Source organism: Callorhinchus milii, unplaced genomic scaffold (genome assembly GCF_018977255.1).
Source record: "Callorhinchus milii isolate IMCB2004 unplaced genomic scaffold, IMCB_Cmil_1.0 Scaffold32, whole genome shotgun sequence".
NCBI classification, from domain to species: Eukaryota; Metazoa; Chordata; class Chondrichthyes; order Chimaeriformes; family Callorhinchidae; genus Callorhinchus; species Callorhinchus milii.
In genome coordinates, this window is record NW_024704773.1 from 2,395,390 (window position 1) to 2,413,613 (window position 18,224).

Here is an 18,224-nt window from a genome sequence, read left to right on the forward strand (position 1 = left end):
GCTTGGCTGTCAATCACTCCTACAATTGCAGAGTCTGCTAACACTCACTGTCCAGGGTCATCCATAAAGAATAACTAGTTGGGTGAGGTATATAGGACCATTGGAACCTGTGTAAGCATCTGAAACAAGGGGCCAGTCTTAACATTAGAGCTAATGTAGTTAGAAGTGAGATGAGAAAATATTTTTTCATACAAAGAATCACTCTTTCAAAGAACCAGCACAGACAAAAGGGGCTGAATGGCCTTCTTCTGTGCTGTAAATTCCTAACACCCTGTATCAGTCAATCTGGTGGTTGTACCCACTCTTTGTTGGGGGTCTGCATTGCCAAAATAGTGGGATCAGCAGATAATCCTGTAGCTCAATGGTTAGAGCACTCGCTTCGCAAGTGAGAGACCTGGGTTCGATTACCGGCAGGGCAAAACCTTGGGCAAGTTTCCTAACTCCACACACCTGATAATCCTCAAGAATAAATACAATAATAATTTGGTCACCCAATCCATGACTGTTTGTGGGACACTGCTGTGCGCAATTGACTGACACGTTTGGCCCACAAAATATAGTCAATTTGCTTTACAATATATTCTGTGGAGTGCTTTGAGATGTCTCGAAGATGTGACAGATCACAGATCACAAATCACAGATTACCCAGTTATATGAACAGGATGACCTTTCAGGTAGCTTTTCAAAGGCCTGGTTATTCATTGAAACAATCATTCCCAAAATGTGGCAATGTGAAAATATTACACATCTTTGATTTAAATTGTGGAAATTAAAAATACTTTCAAATCCAGGCAATTCCATGGTCAACATGATATTTCTCAAAATATTGTATCATTAATTTTGCTCCCCCGCCCCTCCTCATAACAGTAACTCGTTTTTATTTAACAGTACAATAACAAATAACAAATATAGGCAAATGTAGACGAAAGAAGATTGGTGAATGGCACCACAAAACTATGGATTTTATTTTTTCCCCATCCAATTAATTTATTTAAACAAATTTAAAACAGAGGCATAACATGTATCAAAATCTTCATGAAAGGCAAGAAACCACAAACTAAAATTATACAAGTGGATTAGATGTTACTAACAATGCGTTATCTGAAATGTAATACCCTTGCACATTAACTCAACACCAGCAATAAACAACAACAAATTATACTTGTATAAAGGGGTTAATGGGATATTTCTTACATTCTTACGTTATAAAGCTCCCTCAGAGGGTTTTCTTTCCCCCACTCCAATATCGAGGGGCATTTTGGGTGAAAGTGTATCTAGATTGGAGAGCTTCACAGAACAGACTGCCCTGTCTTCTTCACTGAACATCGGCTGGAAAATGGTCTCTTTCCAGATTTGCCAGAACATCAGTAAATAGTTCCTTAGGAGATGAAAAATAATGAAGACTGGTCTCACCTTAGATCAACATAACCTGTTCATTAAATAGGTAAATGGGTAACAGTCCAGTTAGCACCTTACTACTCATTAGAGCTTTGTCTTACAAGATTGAAGACGTGTCTACATTTCCAGGATTCAACTCCTTGGAGATAGGAAAATTCCACTTATCTTTATTCTCCTCTCATTCGATTTCAAGACGTACATCTTTAACTGCGCTTTTGGTCATCTTTCCCCTCCCCACCTACCTCAGCTCCCACCCCCAGCTCAGGTGCCAAGCCATTACTGTCCAGCGCTTTGGGATGTCCTCCTGATGTGAAAGATGGTACATAAATGTAAATTTCTATTTGAATTAAGCTTTTAGTTTAGTTGTATTTTTTAGTTCCTTTTTTTTTTAACTGTGATAGGATGAATAGACCTTCTCATATTTGAACCCAGAAAGATCTGGTCACAAGCCTAATGATGAACCAACCAAGTTACTGGAAATCTTCTATTCATTTCAACATTGACTGCAGACCCAGCATCTCAAATGAATGAAGAGGAGTAAGGGAAAGGAAGAAATTCTTGAGACAACCTTAGTAGGCCCAACTTTAGTATAAAGCCAAAATATCCATATCAAATGTCACACTGATATTTAATCAGTGCAACTGCTTTGCAAATTCATTGCCACTGCAAAACAATACTGTATAAAGTTTGTATTTGCCAATAAAATGCAGTTTTCAGTAAATTCTGTGAAGAGCTTTGACACAACCTCCCAACACGAAAGGCGTTGAATAAAATGCAAGAATTATTATTAATATTCTATGTCTCTCTGGATCTTGAATTTAGTTTCTCTAAAAATCCAATATAACTTCACACATTATCAATCAAGGCTGTACTTAAGGATGTACACAAACACATTCCAGTATTTTAAAATATAAGTACAATGTAGTGTTTTACAACGATTTCCAACAACTGATAAAACAGTTCAGTTTCCTTCAGTGGGGTAATGGCATCAATTATAAAATACTACAATCAGTCCATGATTGAAGAGTTGCCTGTATTAGGTATCTTTTCTTGGAGTGTCGTGGAAAGGTGCGTTATCCTGAAGCACTTCTTTTGTGGGTCGAAGTACTGTCGGGAAAGAAAATATTTGACTTCTCTGCACAAACAAGCATTTTAACAAACAGCGCCAATCTTATTTTTAAACCATGGCTGAAATTTAACCCAATTTTCCCATGGAGTTCCTTATAAAGGAATATAAGAGAATACGATTGTGAAATAACCTTGTTGTCAACCTGCACAATGGGATCTAAATAGAGACATAGAATGATATAGAATTATTTAGAATGATATGGCCCAACAAGTTCGTGCCAGTGTTTATAGTTTACATGAGGCTGTTTCCTCTTATTTCCCATCTCCTTAACCCTTCTACTCCTATTCCCTTCTCCCTCAGGCTTTCACCACAGCTTCCGCCAAAGATTTCCACATCAAACCATATTTGCTATGTTAATATCAGAGTGCGAGATTCACAAACAGCGAGTAGTTCTGCCTTTGGCCCTTTTGTGGACTTCCTTGGCTTGGGATTTGCAATTCCGATATTCTCAAACTGGAACTGAGCCATTAACTCAACAAATCTGTTAGCAAATTTTGATTTTTGAACCCCAATACATTAAAACTAGAAAAAGAACACAAAAAGATACTTACAAATTTTGTTATGGTCTATGTGAACTCCTTGGATTACTGATGTTCTGAGTACAACTTCTACATCTGAGCCTAATTTAAGTAACTGTGAAAAGAAAACAATTTACATAGAAATACAACAGGTTAGACACAAAGATGTGGAACAGTTGAAAAATTGCTCCCAACAAAACAAACTTACTCCCAACCCAATCAACAAATGCTAGTGTATTTTTTCCCACATCTCTCCCTTCTCGAATGAGTTTTACATTTTCCATCTACTGCGGTACAATTCCCAAATTAAGGCTCATCAATCAGATGTCAAGTTACCTGTTTAGGTACAGGATTTAGGAAAAAAAGAAAGCATCGCCGAATATTATTCAAAATCCAATTCTACCAGGTTTTGGGTTTTATATGTAAAATGCAAATCAAATGAAATTACTTTTTCAGGAAACATTTATTTATTATTTGTGAAGTTTTTTTTGGAAAAAAACAAATTTTATTTGCAACAGTAGGATATAGGGAGTGGTGTCTATGATTTCCAGTCTGAATTCATACATAACCCTGGCAAAAGTGGTATAAATTCACCTGAAATTAACATTCACATTCCTGGATTCCCATCACAGGATGTCATCAGGTTGTGCTACTGAATAGAATGGGATTCTTTCACTGGAAAGCAAGCCTTCCTGGAAAGCATTACAGTATCTCACCTACTAATACCAACACGTTTAATCCAATAATAGTACTCATTTCATTTAAAATACACTGGAAAGTACAATACAATACAACATTACATTTATATAGAGCCTTTCATGTCAGGAGGAAGTTCCAAAGCGCTGTATCCGAAAGCATGATTGCCTTGGACACATCCTAGTAATGAACTGTTCCATGTTAATTAGGCTTCATTGAGAGGAGTATTTAGTAGCAGAGCCAATGGCTATGTGTAAAAGTTGTCAGGTTGAACACACCTGGGTTATTTTCTCCGGAGAAGACTCAGCAAGGTTCTTCCTGAATTCAGAGTTAATCTTCTGCTTTGCAGCTGGACAGTAAAACACACCAGTTAGTCTCAACCCACATTTTTAAAGGTATCAAACGTATTTGTAGATTTGAAATCTGAATTGATTTTATTTGCTTTGACACACATGAAAACCCATCACCATGTTTTTGAGTATCCAAATCAACCTACTGAGAATGCCACATGCTGCATGCATGGACATGTTTTGTCTCGTGTGGAATGTCAGAGGGACGCACTCTGCTTACCTAATCACAAGATCACAAAAGAGATTTGGATGAAGAAGGCCCTTCAACTCATTTGATCTCATGTTTCCAGAACACCCACCATCCCATCCTCCAATAACAGTATCAAAGTTTTTTTTAAATTGCTGCCTTAACCACCCTTCCTGGTAACTTGTTCTAGTTCTTAATTACTCTCTGGATAAAGAAATACTTCCTGGTGTCTGTACTTAAATTGTCTTTTGCAACCCTAAACCTGTACCCTTTTGTTTTGCTCTCTCGATGCATTCTTGGGATGTCCTCCCGACATTTTAGGTGCTATACAGATGTAATTTTACATTGTATTGTATTCTGAAGTACTGTTCTGACTTTACTTTCTCAATCCCCTTTAAAACTGTATATTGTTCTATAAGGCCACCTGTGAGAAGTCTCTTTTCAAGACTGAAGAGGCCGATCTTGTCTAATCTTTGCTCATAGCTTATTCCTCTAACACATGCGATCAACCATGTTGCTCTCCTCAGTGCTGTCTCTAGGGTGAGATTCCTTTATGTCGCGATGACCATAACTGCTTGCAGTAATCTAGGTGTGGCCTGACCAGAGCACTGTATTGATTACAGTAGAGTCCTGTAGCTCAGTGGTTAGAGCACTCGCCTTGCAAGCGAGACACCTGGGTTCAATTCCAGGCAGGGCAAAACCTTGGGCAAGTTCCTTACTCCACACACCTAATAATAATCCCTCCAAAACAAAACAATAATAAATTGGTCATTCTCAATCCACGACTGTTTGTGGGACACTGCTGTGCGCAATTGGCTGCCGCGTTTTGCCCACAAATATACGGTCAATTCACTTTACAGTCTATTCTATGAAGCGCTTTGAGACGTCGAGAAGATGTGAAAAGCGCTATATCAAATGCAAGGATCATTATTATTATTATTAAGTATTAAATCTGGTGATCTGAACTTAACTGATCTGGCAAAATTGTCCAGCATTCTATTTGTCTTGCTTATTGCTGCATCATACTGTTTTACTACAGTGAGCTATGAGTTGAATAACACCCCTGAATCTCTTTCAGCTTCCTGTTAGCCATTCACTCCCATTTTACTCTCTAAGAAGTGAGACGTCTATTACATGAGTTTTCCAAAATTATTCTCCGAACACGTGGAGTAGATGTGCCTCCTTTGCTTAATTCTGTAGACGGTATCTTGCATTTATTTGTATTGAACCTGTTTTGCTGGGGGAGGGGGGAACCAGGAACTAGGGGAGGGAGGAAGAGAGGGGCTAGGTGAGTGGGGGGAGAGAGGAGCCTAGGGAAGGGGGGGAAAGAGGAGCTGGTGCGTGGGGGGAGCGTGGAGCTGGGGGAGGGGGGGGGGGGTGAGGAGCTTGAGGAGGGGCGGAGAAAGCAGCTGGGGAGTGGGAGGGGTAAGAGAGGAGCTGGGGGAGGGGGGAGAGAGGAGCTGAGGAGGGGATAGAGTGGAGCTGGGAGAGGGGGGCAAGAGGAGCTTAGGGAGGGGGCGGAGAAAGGAGCTGGGGAGTGCGAGGGGTGAAGAGAGGAGATGGGGGAGGGGGGTTAAGAGACAAGCTGGGAGAAAGTATTTTACTTCCTAAAAATGAGTAGTCATTACATGAGTTTTCTAAAATTACATTCTCCAAATATAGTCTCACTCAACAACAACTTGCTTTTATACATCGCCCTTCATGCGGGGTAGTGTCCCGGAGCACTTCAAGGGGAGGAGTCTGACAATGAGTTAAGGGGAGAGTGATAACCATAACTGCTTGCAGTAATTTAGTTGTGGCTTGACCAGAGCCCTATACAGATTATTGTTGCATGATAGTGTTTTGCTATAGTGAGCTATGAGTTGAATAACACCCCTGAATCTCTTTCAGCTTCCTGCTAGCCAAGTTCAATCCCATTTTACTCACTAAGAAGTGAGACGTCTATCACACGAGTTTTCTAAAATTATTCTCCAAACACGTGGAGTAGATGTGCCTCCTTTGCTTAATTCCTGTAGACAGTACCTTGCATTTATCTGTATTGAACTTCAGTGGCATTGAGAGGAGCTGGGGGAGTGGAGGCAGAGAGGAACTGGGGGAAGGGGGAGAGAGGAGCTGGGAGAGTAGGGAAGAGAGGAGCTGGGGAAGTGAGGAGCTCAGGGAGAGGGGAGAGAGGAGCTGGGGGGGAAGAGAGGAGCTGGGACGGAGGAGAGAGGAGCAGGTGGAGGAGGATAAGAAAGAAGAAAGAAGCTCGGAGAAAGTATTTTACTTTCTAAAAAATGAGCAGTCATTACATGAGTTTTCTAAAATTACGGAGTCTGACAACGAGTTAAGGGGACAGGGAGGGGGGTCAAGCACGGTCAAAAAGGAAAAAGTTTAGGCGGGATTTGAAGATGGATAGGGATGGGGCAAGGCGGAAGGATTGAGGAAGAGAGTTCCAGAGTTTCAGGGTGTAGTGGTTGAAGGCATGGTCACTGATGGTGGAGCGAAGGCCACAAGGGATAGTTAGGAGGCTGGAGCCAGCCAAGGGGAGGCAGCGGGTGGTGGATTGGGAAGTAAGCAGGTTGGATAGTTAGGGAGTTAAGTGATTTGAAAACGAGTGAGAGGATCTTCAAGTCGATCCGTTCAGTAATTGGGAGCCAGTGGAGCGTGGCAGTGACTGGTGAGATGGGGGTACAGAGTTTTGTGCAGGTGAGTATCCGGATGGTGGAGTTTTGAATTAACTGAATTTGGTGTATGGTGGAGCTGGGAAGACCAGCGAGGAGGGCATTGGAATAGTCCAGCCGGGAAATGACAAAGGCGTGCATGAGGGTTTCAGCTGCATAGGTTGTGAGGTACAGATGAAGTCAGGCAATGTGGCGGAGGTGGAAAAAAGCGTTCCTGGTCAGGGAACGGATGTGTGGTAGAAAGGAAAGCTGGGGATCGAACCTGACCCTCAAAACACAATGAAACACACATGCAACGTAAATCCTGTTGAAATAGGTAATACATTTCATATCATTCTGTGGTGTGATAACTTTATCTCATTTGGTGTAACTGTACACTTGCTGTATAAACAACATTCCTAATCCAGGCAATTTATTTTACCTTCTAGGGCTTTATCATCTTCTCTGAAAATTAGCTTTCTTGTTCGGTGTAAAGTCCTGAAAAGGTTCAATACCTTCCGAAAAGAAAAAAAATGCAAGCAAGTAAGCATTGACTCATGATGAAGTAATATTAATATGTTGCAGTTTTATGCATTATTTAAACAAAAAAAATACAATTCTTCCTGCTCCCCGAAGTTTTCTTCTTTCAACCAGATGTCAGGAGTTACTAAATGTGGTTGATTACTCTCTTTGAATTCATAATAAACCACACAATATAATTCTGTGTCTTTTGGCACCACTGCCAATAGCAAAGAAATGTTCCCAGTGTGATTGATGAGCGAGGTACATTACAAACCGATTTATGGTTCAGTTACTTAGCAAAGGCGCCATATCTGAGTAGTCACTTGTAGTGGAGCAATGCGAGCTGAGACCACATAATTATTCTGTTGGCTCCACACAGCACTCTCCTGAGGCAGAACAAAGCTCTGTGCATGTGTCAATTTCTACTAACGAGTGTCAAATTGCTGTCAATTTTTTAAAGGTTTTTAAAAATTTCACAGGTCTCCACTAAAGTTCAGAAACACCTGGAGAATCGTAATAATAATAATAATCCTTGCATTTGATCTGGACATCTCAAAGTGCTTCACAGAATATACTGTAAAGTGAATTGAGTATATTTGTGGGCGAAACGCTGCAGCCAATTGTGCACAGCAGTGTCCCACACAGTCGTGGATTGAAGTGACCAATTTATTATTGTTTTTCTTTCTTGAGGGATTATTATCAGGCGTGTGGAGAAAGGAAACTTGCCCAAGGTTTCGCCCTGCCGGGAATCGAACCCAGGTCTCTCGCTTGCGAGGCGAGTGCTCTAACCACTGAGCCACAGGACTATTCTCACTACTTCTGCTAAACTTGGTCCATAAAACAGAAGTTTGTGCCAAAATATGGTACAAAAATCACATGGACACAATGTAAACACTGTAGCAGAATTTGGGCGGGTATCTGAATTAAGTAAAAATAACATGCACCAAAGTAGATGACACATTTGAACTAAATGAACATCAATCTCCTTTGAGTGGAGTCCTTATTATTATTCTCCGAGTGATTTGTGAACCTGTGTGAAGGTGACCACACCAAGGCAATAATAATCCTTGCGTTTGATATCACCTCAACCTTCACGGCTCTTTCCTTGACTGGTTCAGATCCTACCTCTCACACCACCTCCACTTCACCTCCACAAACGATTTCTCCTCCAGCCCCCACACCGTCTCGTGCGGTGTTCCTTAGGGCTCTGTCCTTGGTCCCCTTCAATATCTCTATGCTCCCTCTTGGTGACATCATCCACAGACATGGGGTCTCATTGTATGCAATGATACTCAACTCTACCTCTCTGCCTCCACCCTTGACTCCAGGACCCACTGCTGTCCTGACAGAATGTCTGTCAGACATCAAGTCCTGGATGAGAGCTAACTTCAGCTGAACAACAACAAGCCTGATTGACTCCCGTCAGTGCCTCCTCACCTCAGGCGCTGACAGCATCACCATCCATGGTTGCACACTCCACCTCACTGAGCCATCCAGAACCTTGGGGTCTTGTTTGACCCTCAACTGTCCTTTCTACCCCACATCTGCACCACGAACCACTCTGCATTCCCGTCTCCACAACGTTGCCCGGCTCTGCCACTGTCTCATATCGCAGGCCACCGAAACCCTCATACACACCTTCATTACATCGAGGCTTCACTATGCAAACTCCCTGCTTGTCGGCCTCCCCACCTCCTCCCTCCATAGGCTGCAGATCATCCAGAACCCTACAGCCCGTGTGCTCTCCCGCACGAGGCTCCGCGACCCTATCAGCCCCATCCTCGCCCGACTCCACTGGCTTCCCATCACACAGGGGATACAGTTCAACATCCTGGTGCTCACCTTCACAGCCCTCCATGGTCTCGCTCCCCCCACCTCTCCGACCTCCTAACCCCCCACCAACCTGCTCAGCGGGCACCTCCCCCGCCCCACTATCAGCAGGAGGGCCTTCCACCACTCTGCCCCCACCCTGTGGAACTCCATCCCACAGCCCCTGCCCCTCGCCCCCTCCCTCACCACTTTCAAGACCCATCTCAAGACCCTCCTCTTTGACTGCGCTTTCGATCTCCCCCCCAGTCAGCTCCCGGGGGCTGGTAACCGGGGCAGTTGCCATGGCAGCGCCTCTCACCTGACAGCGCTGCTCCATGTCCTTCGTACGTCACAAGCTCCGCCCCTCCCACTGTACAGGTTGCGCCGTAGGACACACCACAGTCACACAAATCGCCATTTCGATTTGGCTGATTTTCCTGGTAGTTGAAGCTCTTGAGATCCCAAGGCTCTGGGTTTTTTTCTTTGCTGACTGCTTTTGACTCGATCTTGCGTAGGGCGATCAAATCCACGCACACGTACGCACGCGCGCACGATGATGATAACTACTACTACTGCTACTAATGATCCTTGCATTTCGATACAGCGCCTTATCACATCTTCGAGACGTCTCAAAGCGCTTCACAGAAATATACTGTAAAGTGAATTGACCGTATTGTGTGGGCGAAACGCATATATATATATATATGTGTGTATAAATTGAACTCATCACGATTCCTGAGGCTGGCAGCTACTGGAGAAGCTTGTTGGATTAATGGGTGATGAGTGTATCTGTTTCGAATGTTATTGTTGTTGCTCAGTTTGTTGCTGAACTCAAAACTGGGCAAATTTGGTCAGGGACACAATACCTCATCCGGGGACTTCTCCAGAAATCGGGATGCATAGTCACCTTATTTTGAAGCAGATGGTGCAGAGATGTCTAATATTCGACATCCATGTCCTAATGTAGATCTGGGCAGCTTATTTAAAATCGAAGCTCCATCGTTGAAATGATGGCGATTCCCCATCCTCCCCAACCTCCGCTTGTTCCCTGACTCCGTGTTCTGCAGTAGATCAACTTCAAGGTCTTTAGCACTCTTGAGATGCTACCCTGTGTGAAGGCTGCTATATAAATGCAAGTTGTTGTTGCTGTTCCTATTCACCTTTAAATCCCTCCATGGTCTCAGCCAACCTGACCTCTGCAATGTACTCCAGCCCTGCTCTGCTGTTCTTCACTTCCTTTACTCTGCAAACTCAAATCTCCTACATGGTTCTTGCCCCCTCCATCCCACCTTCAAGGGTCAGACTTTTAGCCACTTTGCCTCCACTTTTTCCCTGTTCCCCTTTTGTAAGCGCACTGGGACACCACCCTGCTTGAGGGGCGCTATATAAATGCAAGTTATTGTTGTTTCGTAGACAAGACACCCACTACAATTGCTCAGGAATATTTTAAAAAATGACTGATTCAGAACAGAATTAAAGCTGTTAGTATAAATATTGATACAATTAGCCAAATGGCAGAGAACAAATTCTGCTGTAATGTTTAATACATTGAGAAATTCCAGTTATCTATATCAAATGCAAGGATTATTATTATACATTAGAGTAGCTATGTAATATTCCTTGCATTTAATATAGTGCCTTATCACGTCTTCGAGACAGTTCAAAGCGCTTCAAGAATATACTGTAAAGTACATTTTTGTGAGCGAAATGCAGAAGACAAATGTAATATGAAATGTATGGGTTATTGTTATTTGATACAGAGTATACTAAGTCAAATTGTCTCAAAGCATTTCATAGTTTTTTCAAAGATCTTCTTTGTCTGCGTTTTCAGTTGTCTTCCCCAACACTTCCTTCAGCACCAACCCTCCCAAACCAACCCCAGCTTGGGTGAAAACTCTTGACATTTGAACACTCTCAAGGCGTGAAAGGCGCTGTATAAATGCCAAATAATAATCCCTCCAAAACCAAAAACAATAATAAATTGGTCATTTTCAATCTACGACTGTTTGTGGGACATTGCTGTGCGCAATTGGCTGCCGTGTTCGCCCACAAATATACAGTCAATTCACTTTACAGTGTGTTCTGTGAAGCGCTTTGGGACGTCCTCCCGACGTGAAAAGCGCTATATCAAATGCAAGGATTATTATTATTATAACTTGTTGCTGTTTAGTAATGATAATCCTTGCATTTGATATAGCGACTCATCATGTAGTTGAGACATCTCAAAGCTCTTCATAGAACGTACTGTAAAGTGAATTGACCGTATATTTTGTGGGCGAAACATGGGAACCAATTGAGCACAGCAGCGTCCCACAAACAGTTGCGGATTGAATGATTTTTTTCGCGGGGAGGGATTATTACTCCCGTAAAGCGATCCGACAATCGACCAGCAACCGGGTTCCTACTCGCTGCTGGGGAAACAGAGGCGTGCGGAGGAAGGAAACTTGCCCAACATTTTGCCCCGGCCGGGAATCGAACCCGGGTCCTCTCGCTTGCGAGGCGAGCGCGCCGACCACTGAGCTACAGGTTCGTGGTTGAAGTGCTTCGAGACAAGGCGCTGCATCGCAATGCAAGGATTATTATTATTATTATTATTATGACTGTTATCATCATTATTATAAACATGAATCCTCTGGCAGCGGCACCGGAGGGAGGTCTCTCTTGTCAATCACACCATTGATTGACAGCTCTCGGCGGGGGGGTGGGGGGGGCGGGTCCAGGCGCCGCCCCTCCCCCTCCCGCTCCCGCTCTGTGTCTGTCTGACTGCGGGGCAATGGCGGACGAGATCAGGAAAGCGCAGATCGCTAAACCCGGCGGCGACACCATCTTCGGCAAAATCATTCGCAAGGAAATCCCCGCCAAAATCATCCACGAGGACGATCAGGTGGAGTGAGCGGCGGGAGGGAGGGACACACTCACACACACACACTCACAGGCCCGGGGCCGCTCAGCCCTCGGTCAGTCGGTCGGTCAGTCGGTGCGCGCGCGTGTTTATAGGGTTCATTTTAATGCCGTTTTCTGATTGTCGGTGACTCGGGTTTTAATGCCGTTACAGCGCGCGGGGCCGCGCGTGTGTGTGTGTGTGTGGGGGGGGGAGCGTGTGGGGGGGTGGGAGCGCGTGGGGGGTGGGGAGCGGGCGGTGGGGGGGGACCGTGTGGATGGGGAGCGCGGGGGGGGGGGAGCGCGGGGGGGGGGGGGGGAGCGCGCGGGGGTGGGGAGCGCGTGGGGGTGGGGAGTGCGGGGGGGGGGGCGGGGCGGGGGGAGCGGGCGGGGCGGGGGGAGCGGGCGGGGCGGGGGGAGCGGGCGGGGGGGGGGAGCGAGGGGGTGGGGAGCGCGGGGGGGGAGCGTGTGCGTGGGGGATGGGGAGCGCGTGGGTGGGGGATGGGGTGGGGGGGGAGCGGGCGGGGTGGGGAGCGGGAGCGGGCGGGGGGTGGGGAGCGGGCGGGGTGGGAGCGGGCGGGGTGGGGAGCGGGCGGGGTGGGGAGCGAGGGGGGGGAGCGGGCGGGGGGGGGAGCGAGGGGGTGGGGAGCGCGGGGGGGGGAGCGTGTGCGTGGGGGATGGGGAGCGCGTGGGTGGGGGATGGGGTGGGGGGGGAGCGGGAGCGGGCGGGGGGTGGGGAGCGGGCGGGGTGGGGAGCGGGCGGGGTGGGGAGCGAGGGGGGGGGGAGCGGGCGGGGGGGGGAGCGTGTGCGTGGGGGATGGGGAGCGCGTGGGTGGGGGATGGGGTGGGGGGGGGAGCGGGCGGGGGGGGTGGGGAGCGGGCGGGGGGTGGGGAGCGGGCGGGGGGGGGAGCGCGTGTGCGTGGGGGTTGTTTAGGGAACATGTGGGGGTGTAACCACTGTTATACTCTGTGTGAAGAGCACTTCACTGGTTGTAAAATGATAGTTGTAAGTAGTTAGGGCGGCTTTACAAGAAGCTGAATGTAGCATTGCAGTACTTTGCTCCCTAGTGGTCCTGTTTGTTTACAGTGACCCTGCGTTGGCTTTCCCAGTTTTCCCCATGTTTTCAATCTATTAACTCCATAACAACAACAAATTGCATTCATAAGCATCTTTCATGTTGGGAGCAAGGCCGAAGGCACTGGACAATGAAGGGTTTGCACCCGAGCTGGGGGTTGGAGCCAGGAGGCATGGAAGGCGAGGGGGTGGGAGGGTGACCAAAAGCACGAGCGAAGAGGAAGGTCTTGAGACAGGCCTGGAAGGAGATGAGGGAGCGAGGCGGAGGGTTTCCAGAAGGTGGAGCAGAAAGGCTGAAGGCCCGACTGCAGATGGTGAGGTGTTCAGGTGACACGGAGCAGGCCAAGGTCTTGAAGGACTTTAAAAGTACTGAGATCCTCTGGGGCTGGGGAGCCAGTGAAGCTGGGCGAGGACCGGGGTAATCGGCTCACAGAGCTTGGTGCGGAAGAGGACACGAGCTGCAGAGTTCTGAATAATGTGCAGTTTGTGGAGGGAAGACTTGGGAAGTCATGACATTCCCAAAATTAGCTGTGGGAGGTTATTTTTGGGAACATCATGTTTGCGTAGCCTGGATCAGGGCTACTTAAGGCAGCTCAATATTAAAAATAGATCTGTAAGACAGTGCAACCAACTGATGTTTGCCTCCCTCTGGTGGCTTATTTAGTAAGTCTGTCCTGGCGAGTTTATTCCTGTACATAAGAACATAAGAAATGCGAGGTGAAAAAAAAACCAAGGTCCATCCTGTTCGCCTTCCGCCTTCCTGGCGGTCACATGCATATATGTCCTGAACTACCTATGTACTGTATCCCACAACGTTATTTCCTAAAAGAAAGCTATCTAATCTGTGTTTGATATTATAACAATTATATTCAACATTCGCTGGAATGTGCGCTTGAGCCGACACGAGGCTTAGCTGTGATGCACTCTGTGGTTAATTAGCCGGCCAATGCTCTGATTAGATTCTTCCAAGCTCATCCTGTTTACATCTCATACAAGGAAGTTCTCCAGCTGATGAAACTGGATGAACATGCTGAATATTTCCAAAAGAGTTGGGACATTCTGCAATTCAGGAAAATACCATTAAAATTAAGTGTTTTGTCGTTATGTTGGTAAATGTACTGACAATTGTTGAATAACCCCCAGGATGTGTTCAGTGTATTTGGATTTAAATTTATGCCAAAGATAGGGTTGCACTTTCTATGCTTTGGGACTACCAACGAACATGGGCAGTAAAAGATTCCCTCAATCTCTGCAATTTGTTTACTGTGTAATTATTCGCATGACAGGAGATAGTGGTGATGCTTGCCCATTTTGTTAACGGTCCGTATTGAACTTTCTTTTTGCAGTGCATTGCTTTTCATGATGTTGCACCACAGGCTCCAACACACTTCCTAGTGGTTCCAAAGAAACCGATTGCCCAATTGTCTGACGCAGATGAGTCCGATGCACCAGTGAGTGGGAATATTTTGATTCATATTTTACAGCGCAATTATGAAGCTAGCTTATTTATTGTGACTTGAAGTATTCTGTCTGATAATAGGATCCTTGCAGTATTAGCCAAGGGTTGTTAAAATGTTTTATACTGTATCAGCTATACAATACTGTGTCAGCTGTTGTTGGAGAGCGCAAAAACTTCCCTGGTCAGTTTATGTCCACACTGTGGGTTTGGTGCATGGGAGAGTTTTCAGAAAATACATTTTTACAACTTGAAATATTATAGAAATGTAATATTATAGAAATGTAAGTGCCTTCCCCTGCTCCTTGCTAATTTAATTTCAGGAGCATTTCATTTTCTGAATGAATTTGATTTTTATACTTACTGTAAGTCAGTAACTTTGGGAAATGGTAGAAAGGGTTAAAGGGAGAAAGTAAACTGTTGAAGCAGATGAAAGTGTGAAGGAGAGAGAGGGTGGAAAAGCTGATTTTAATTGTAAATTAAAGTAATTGTAAATTGAGTAAATGAATAACCTCATTAAGAGTGATTAAGATTAATGGACCTTGTCTGAGTATAATTGGAAATGTTTGCACTAAATCATATAGACTAGGTTACAGATTTGATTTTTTATCTATGCTGAGTTAGTGTAGACAGCTGTGCCATTCACGGCCTCGCTCGCTCCTACCTCTTCGACCTACTATCCCCCTACCTACCTGCCCGTACCCTCCGTTCCTCTGGCTCCGGTCTGCTCCACATCCCCCGCCCCAACCGCCCTACCATCGGTGGCCGGGCCTTCAGCCTCTCAGCCCAGAGGCTCTGGAACTCTATCCCCCAGTGCCTTCGCCGCCTCCTCCCTTTCCTCCTTCAAGGCCAGTCTCAAGGACCTTTCTCTTTGACCGTGCCTTCAGCTCCCCTCTCGACTCTCTACCTCCTCCTCGCTCCCTCCCTTCCCTCACCCTGACCATTTCCCCCCTGCTCGGGTCCCGAACCAACTGTCCAGCGCCTTGGGACATCCTCCCAACGTGAAAGGCGCTCAATAAATGGAATCTTGTTGTTGTTGTGGGTTAGTAGGTGAGGAGGGAAGAGAATCAGCTCCTGATCCTTTTCCATGGCCATGACTGGAAATGGTTGCATGGGCTTTGAGTGAGGACTGAATCTAACAGAATTGAGGCATTGAATTGAACTGTGTGCCAACACTCCCTTGAGCCAAACTTGTATTCATTCTATGGTGGACCCAACAACACACCGTACCTTGCCTGTCTGGACTACTCGACTGCCTTCCTCGCCGGTCTCCCCAGCTCCCCCATCCACAAAATCCAGCTGATCCAAAACTCCCTTGCCCGTATACTCACCAGTAGTAAACTCCATACCCCGATCACCCTAGTCCTAGCCAGGCTTCACTGGCTCCCTGTCACCGAATGGATCGATTTCAAGATCCTCAGACTCGTTTTCATATCCCTTCATACCTTGGCACCTCCCTACCTATCTGACCTGTTTACCCCCTGACCCATAACCCGCCGCCTCCTCTCGACTGGCTCTGGCCTCCTACATGTCCCTTGTGCTCTTTGTCAGACTCCCCCACTGTGAAGCGCTCCGGGACGATACCCTGCGTAAAGGGTGCTGTATAAATGCAAGTTGTTATTCTTGCTATGCCCTCTATCCCACTATCGGTGGCTCCGCTTTCAGCCACTACGTCCAGAAGCTCTGGAAAACTCTTCCTCCATCCATCTGCCTTGCCCCTTCCTTCCCTATCTTCAGAATGAAGAAGGAATGAAGGGATATGAAAACGAGTCCGAGGATCTTGAAATCGATCCATTTGGTGACAGGGAGCCAGTGAAGCCTGGCTAGGACTAGGGTGATCGGGATATGGAGTTTACTACTGGTGAGTATACGGAGTGGAGTCCTGTAGCTCAGTGGTTAGAGCACTCGCTTTGCAAGTGAGAGACCTGAGTTCAATTCCAGGCAGAGGGCGAAACCTTGGGCAAGTTTCCTTACTCCACACAGAGCCTAATAATAATCCCTCCAAAACCAAAACCAATAATAAATTGGTCATTTTCAATCTACGACTGTTTGTGGGACATTGCTCTGCGAAATTGGCTGCCGCGTTCGCCCACAAATATACAGTCAATTCACTTTACAGTGTGTTCTGTGAAGCACTTTGGGATGTCCTCCTGACATGAAAAGCGCTATATCAAATGCAAGGATTCTTATTATTATTATCGCTCCTGAAGAATGTCCTCTTCGACATTGCCTATGATTATCTCCACCCTCTCCTTCCTCCTGGCTCAGCGTCGTTTTCCGCCACTATCAAGCGCTCTGGGACACTACCCTGCGTTTGGGGTACTATATAAATGCAAGTTGTTGTTGGTCGATCAAAGTTTTACTCACATTTTTATTGCTTTGCAGCTGCTGGGGCATTTGATGATCATCGGTAAAAAGTGTGCACAGGACTTGGGCTTAAGCAAGGGATACCGGCTTGTCCTAAACGAAGGGGTGCACGGTGGTCAGTCTGTTTACCACATTCATCTCCACATCTGTGGCGGACGCCAAATGGATTGGCCGCCAGGTTAATCGTCTACCGCATGAGTATGCTGTACACAGTCATGGTGTTCAGAGCAGCACTTATTGTACAAAGCACTGGATACAAAGCTTGTCTATGGTTACATATTGCTTGTGTCCATAACCACCATCACTGTGTTTTCCTTCGAGCTTGTTGTTTTTGAACACGTTGAAAAATAAATTCACTGCATGTGGAATTTGCTATGCAAGTATTTTTACTTCATTGTTTAGTTAAAAGTACCTGTACCCTTTTATTTGATTTAGCAGCTCCACTGTCTCAAGTGAATTGCCGCAGCAAGATTCCACAAACATTCATGAAGCAATTGACCAACTTATCTGGAAGGTTGGTGGCCAGAACATAATGTTTTGAACAGTACCACATGATCTTTAGAGTCCATCTGAAAAGGCAGATGGGGCTTTGGTTTAGCATTTCAGCCGATAGATGGCACATCTGTAGTGCAGTGTTTCCGAGGACTGTACTGGAGTGTCAGTCTGAACTGTGAGTTCAAGTCCAGTTGGGTCTGAACACCCAGCCTCTGACACAGAAGCAAGAATGCTACCGACTAAGCTTAACTAATATTTGGGAAGGATAACCGTGTGATTCTCTGATCCTTGGTAAATTTAGCAGCCTTGGCGATGTTATTTTGTAATGTAAAATTTTATTATTACCCGTCCACCTACCAACCCCCAAAGTCTGGTTGGTAAATCGTAGACTGCAAATCATTTTTTTAACATCTGAATACATTTCTTTTTCATAAAGCATATTGTTATGAAGTCATCACTGTGACCTTTTTGTGCTGATTTTTTGGAAGAACCTTTGGAAGAATATAGTGGCCTTGGAGGGCATTCAATAGGCAATTTACCAGATTCATCCCTGGATTGAAGGGTGACGCTATGATGAGAGGCTGGATTTAGTTACATTCCTTTGACTGAAGTGAAGGGATGATCTGATTAACGTGCTTAAAGGAATTGGCAAACTAAATGGAAAAATGACTCCTCTTATTGAAAGATCCAAATGAACAAG

General features: G+C 45.6%; 2 protein-coding genes and 1 non-coding gene across 4 annotated transcripts; 1 reads left to right on the forward strand and 2 right to left on the reverse strand.

Moving 5' to 3' along the window:
• Positions 1–932: 932 nt before the first annotated feature.
• Positions 933–9,627, reverse strand: lyrm7 (LYR motif containing 7). Its single transcript, XM_007892525.2, has 5 exons — positions 9,571–9,627; positions 7,363–7,435; positions 4,020–4,090; positions 3,079–3,160; positions 933–2,505 (listed from the first exon to the last, which is right to left on the reverse strand). The coding sequence occupies exons 1-5, from the start codon at positions 9,586–9,588 to the stop codon at positions 2,435–2,437; spliced, it is 315 nt and encodes a 104-aa protein (XP_007890716.1). The 5' UTR covers positions 9,589–9,627; the 3' UTR covers positions 933–2,434.
• On the reverse strand, positions 8,177–8,248 carry trnaa-cgc. Its single transcript has one exon. It is a non-coding gene; the product is annotated as a tRNA-Ala (tRNA).
• Positions 9,628–11,969: 2,342 nt separating the features above from the next.
• On the forward strand, positions 11,970–17,395 carry hint1 (histidine triad nucleotide binding protein 1). 2 transcript variants are annotated; one of them, XM_007892524.2, is made up of 4 exons: positions 11,970–12,135; positions 14,553–14,657; positions 16,400–16,523; positions 17,048–17,111. In XM_007892524.2, exons 1-3 carry the CDS (start codon positions 12,025–12,027, stop codon positions 16,487–16,489), a joined length of 306 nt encoding a protein of 101 aa, XP_007890715.1. In that variant the 5' UTR covers positions 11,970–12,024; the 3' UTR covers positions 16,490–16,523; positions 17,048–17,111. The 2 variants fall into 2 exon arrangements, with proteins under 2 accessions (XP_007890715.1, NP_001279234.1); NM_001292305.1 differs by lacking the exon at positions 16,400–16,523 and having other exon boundaries at positions 12,013–12,135; positions 17,048–17,395.
• Positions 17,396–18,224: the final 829 nt, after the last annotated feature.

Coding starts and splice junctions, on each gene's coding strand:
- lyrm7 (XM_007892525.2), bottom strand. Junction 3,161..4,019: donor CTCCGGAGAAAATAACCCAG/GTGTGTTCAACC, acceptor TTCTTTTCACAG/TTACTTAAATTAGGCTCAGA. Junction 2,506..3,078: donor CATAGACCATAACAAAATTT/GTAAGTATCTTT, acceptor CTTTCCCGACAG/TACTTCGACCCACAAAAGAA.
- hint1 (NM_001292305.1), top strand. CDS start 12,025: ATGGCGGACGAGATCAGGAAAGCGCAGATCGCTAAACCCGGCGGCGAC. Junction 12,136..14,552: donor TCATCCACGAGGACGATCAG/GTGGAGTGAGCG, acceptor TTCTTTTTGCAG/TGCATTGCTTTTCATGATGT. Junction 14,658..17,047: donor CAGATGAGTCCGATGCACCA/GTGAGTGGGAAT, acceptor ATTGCTTTGCAG/CTGCTGGGGCATTTGATGAT.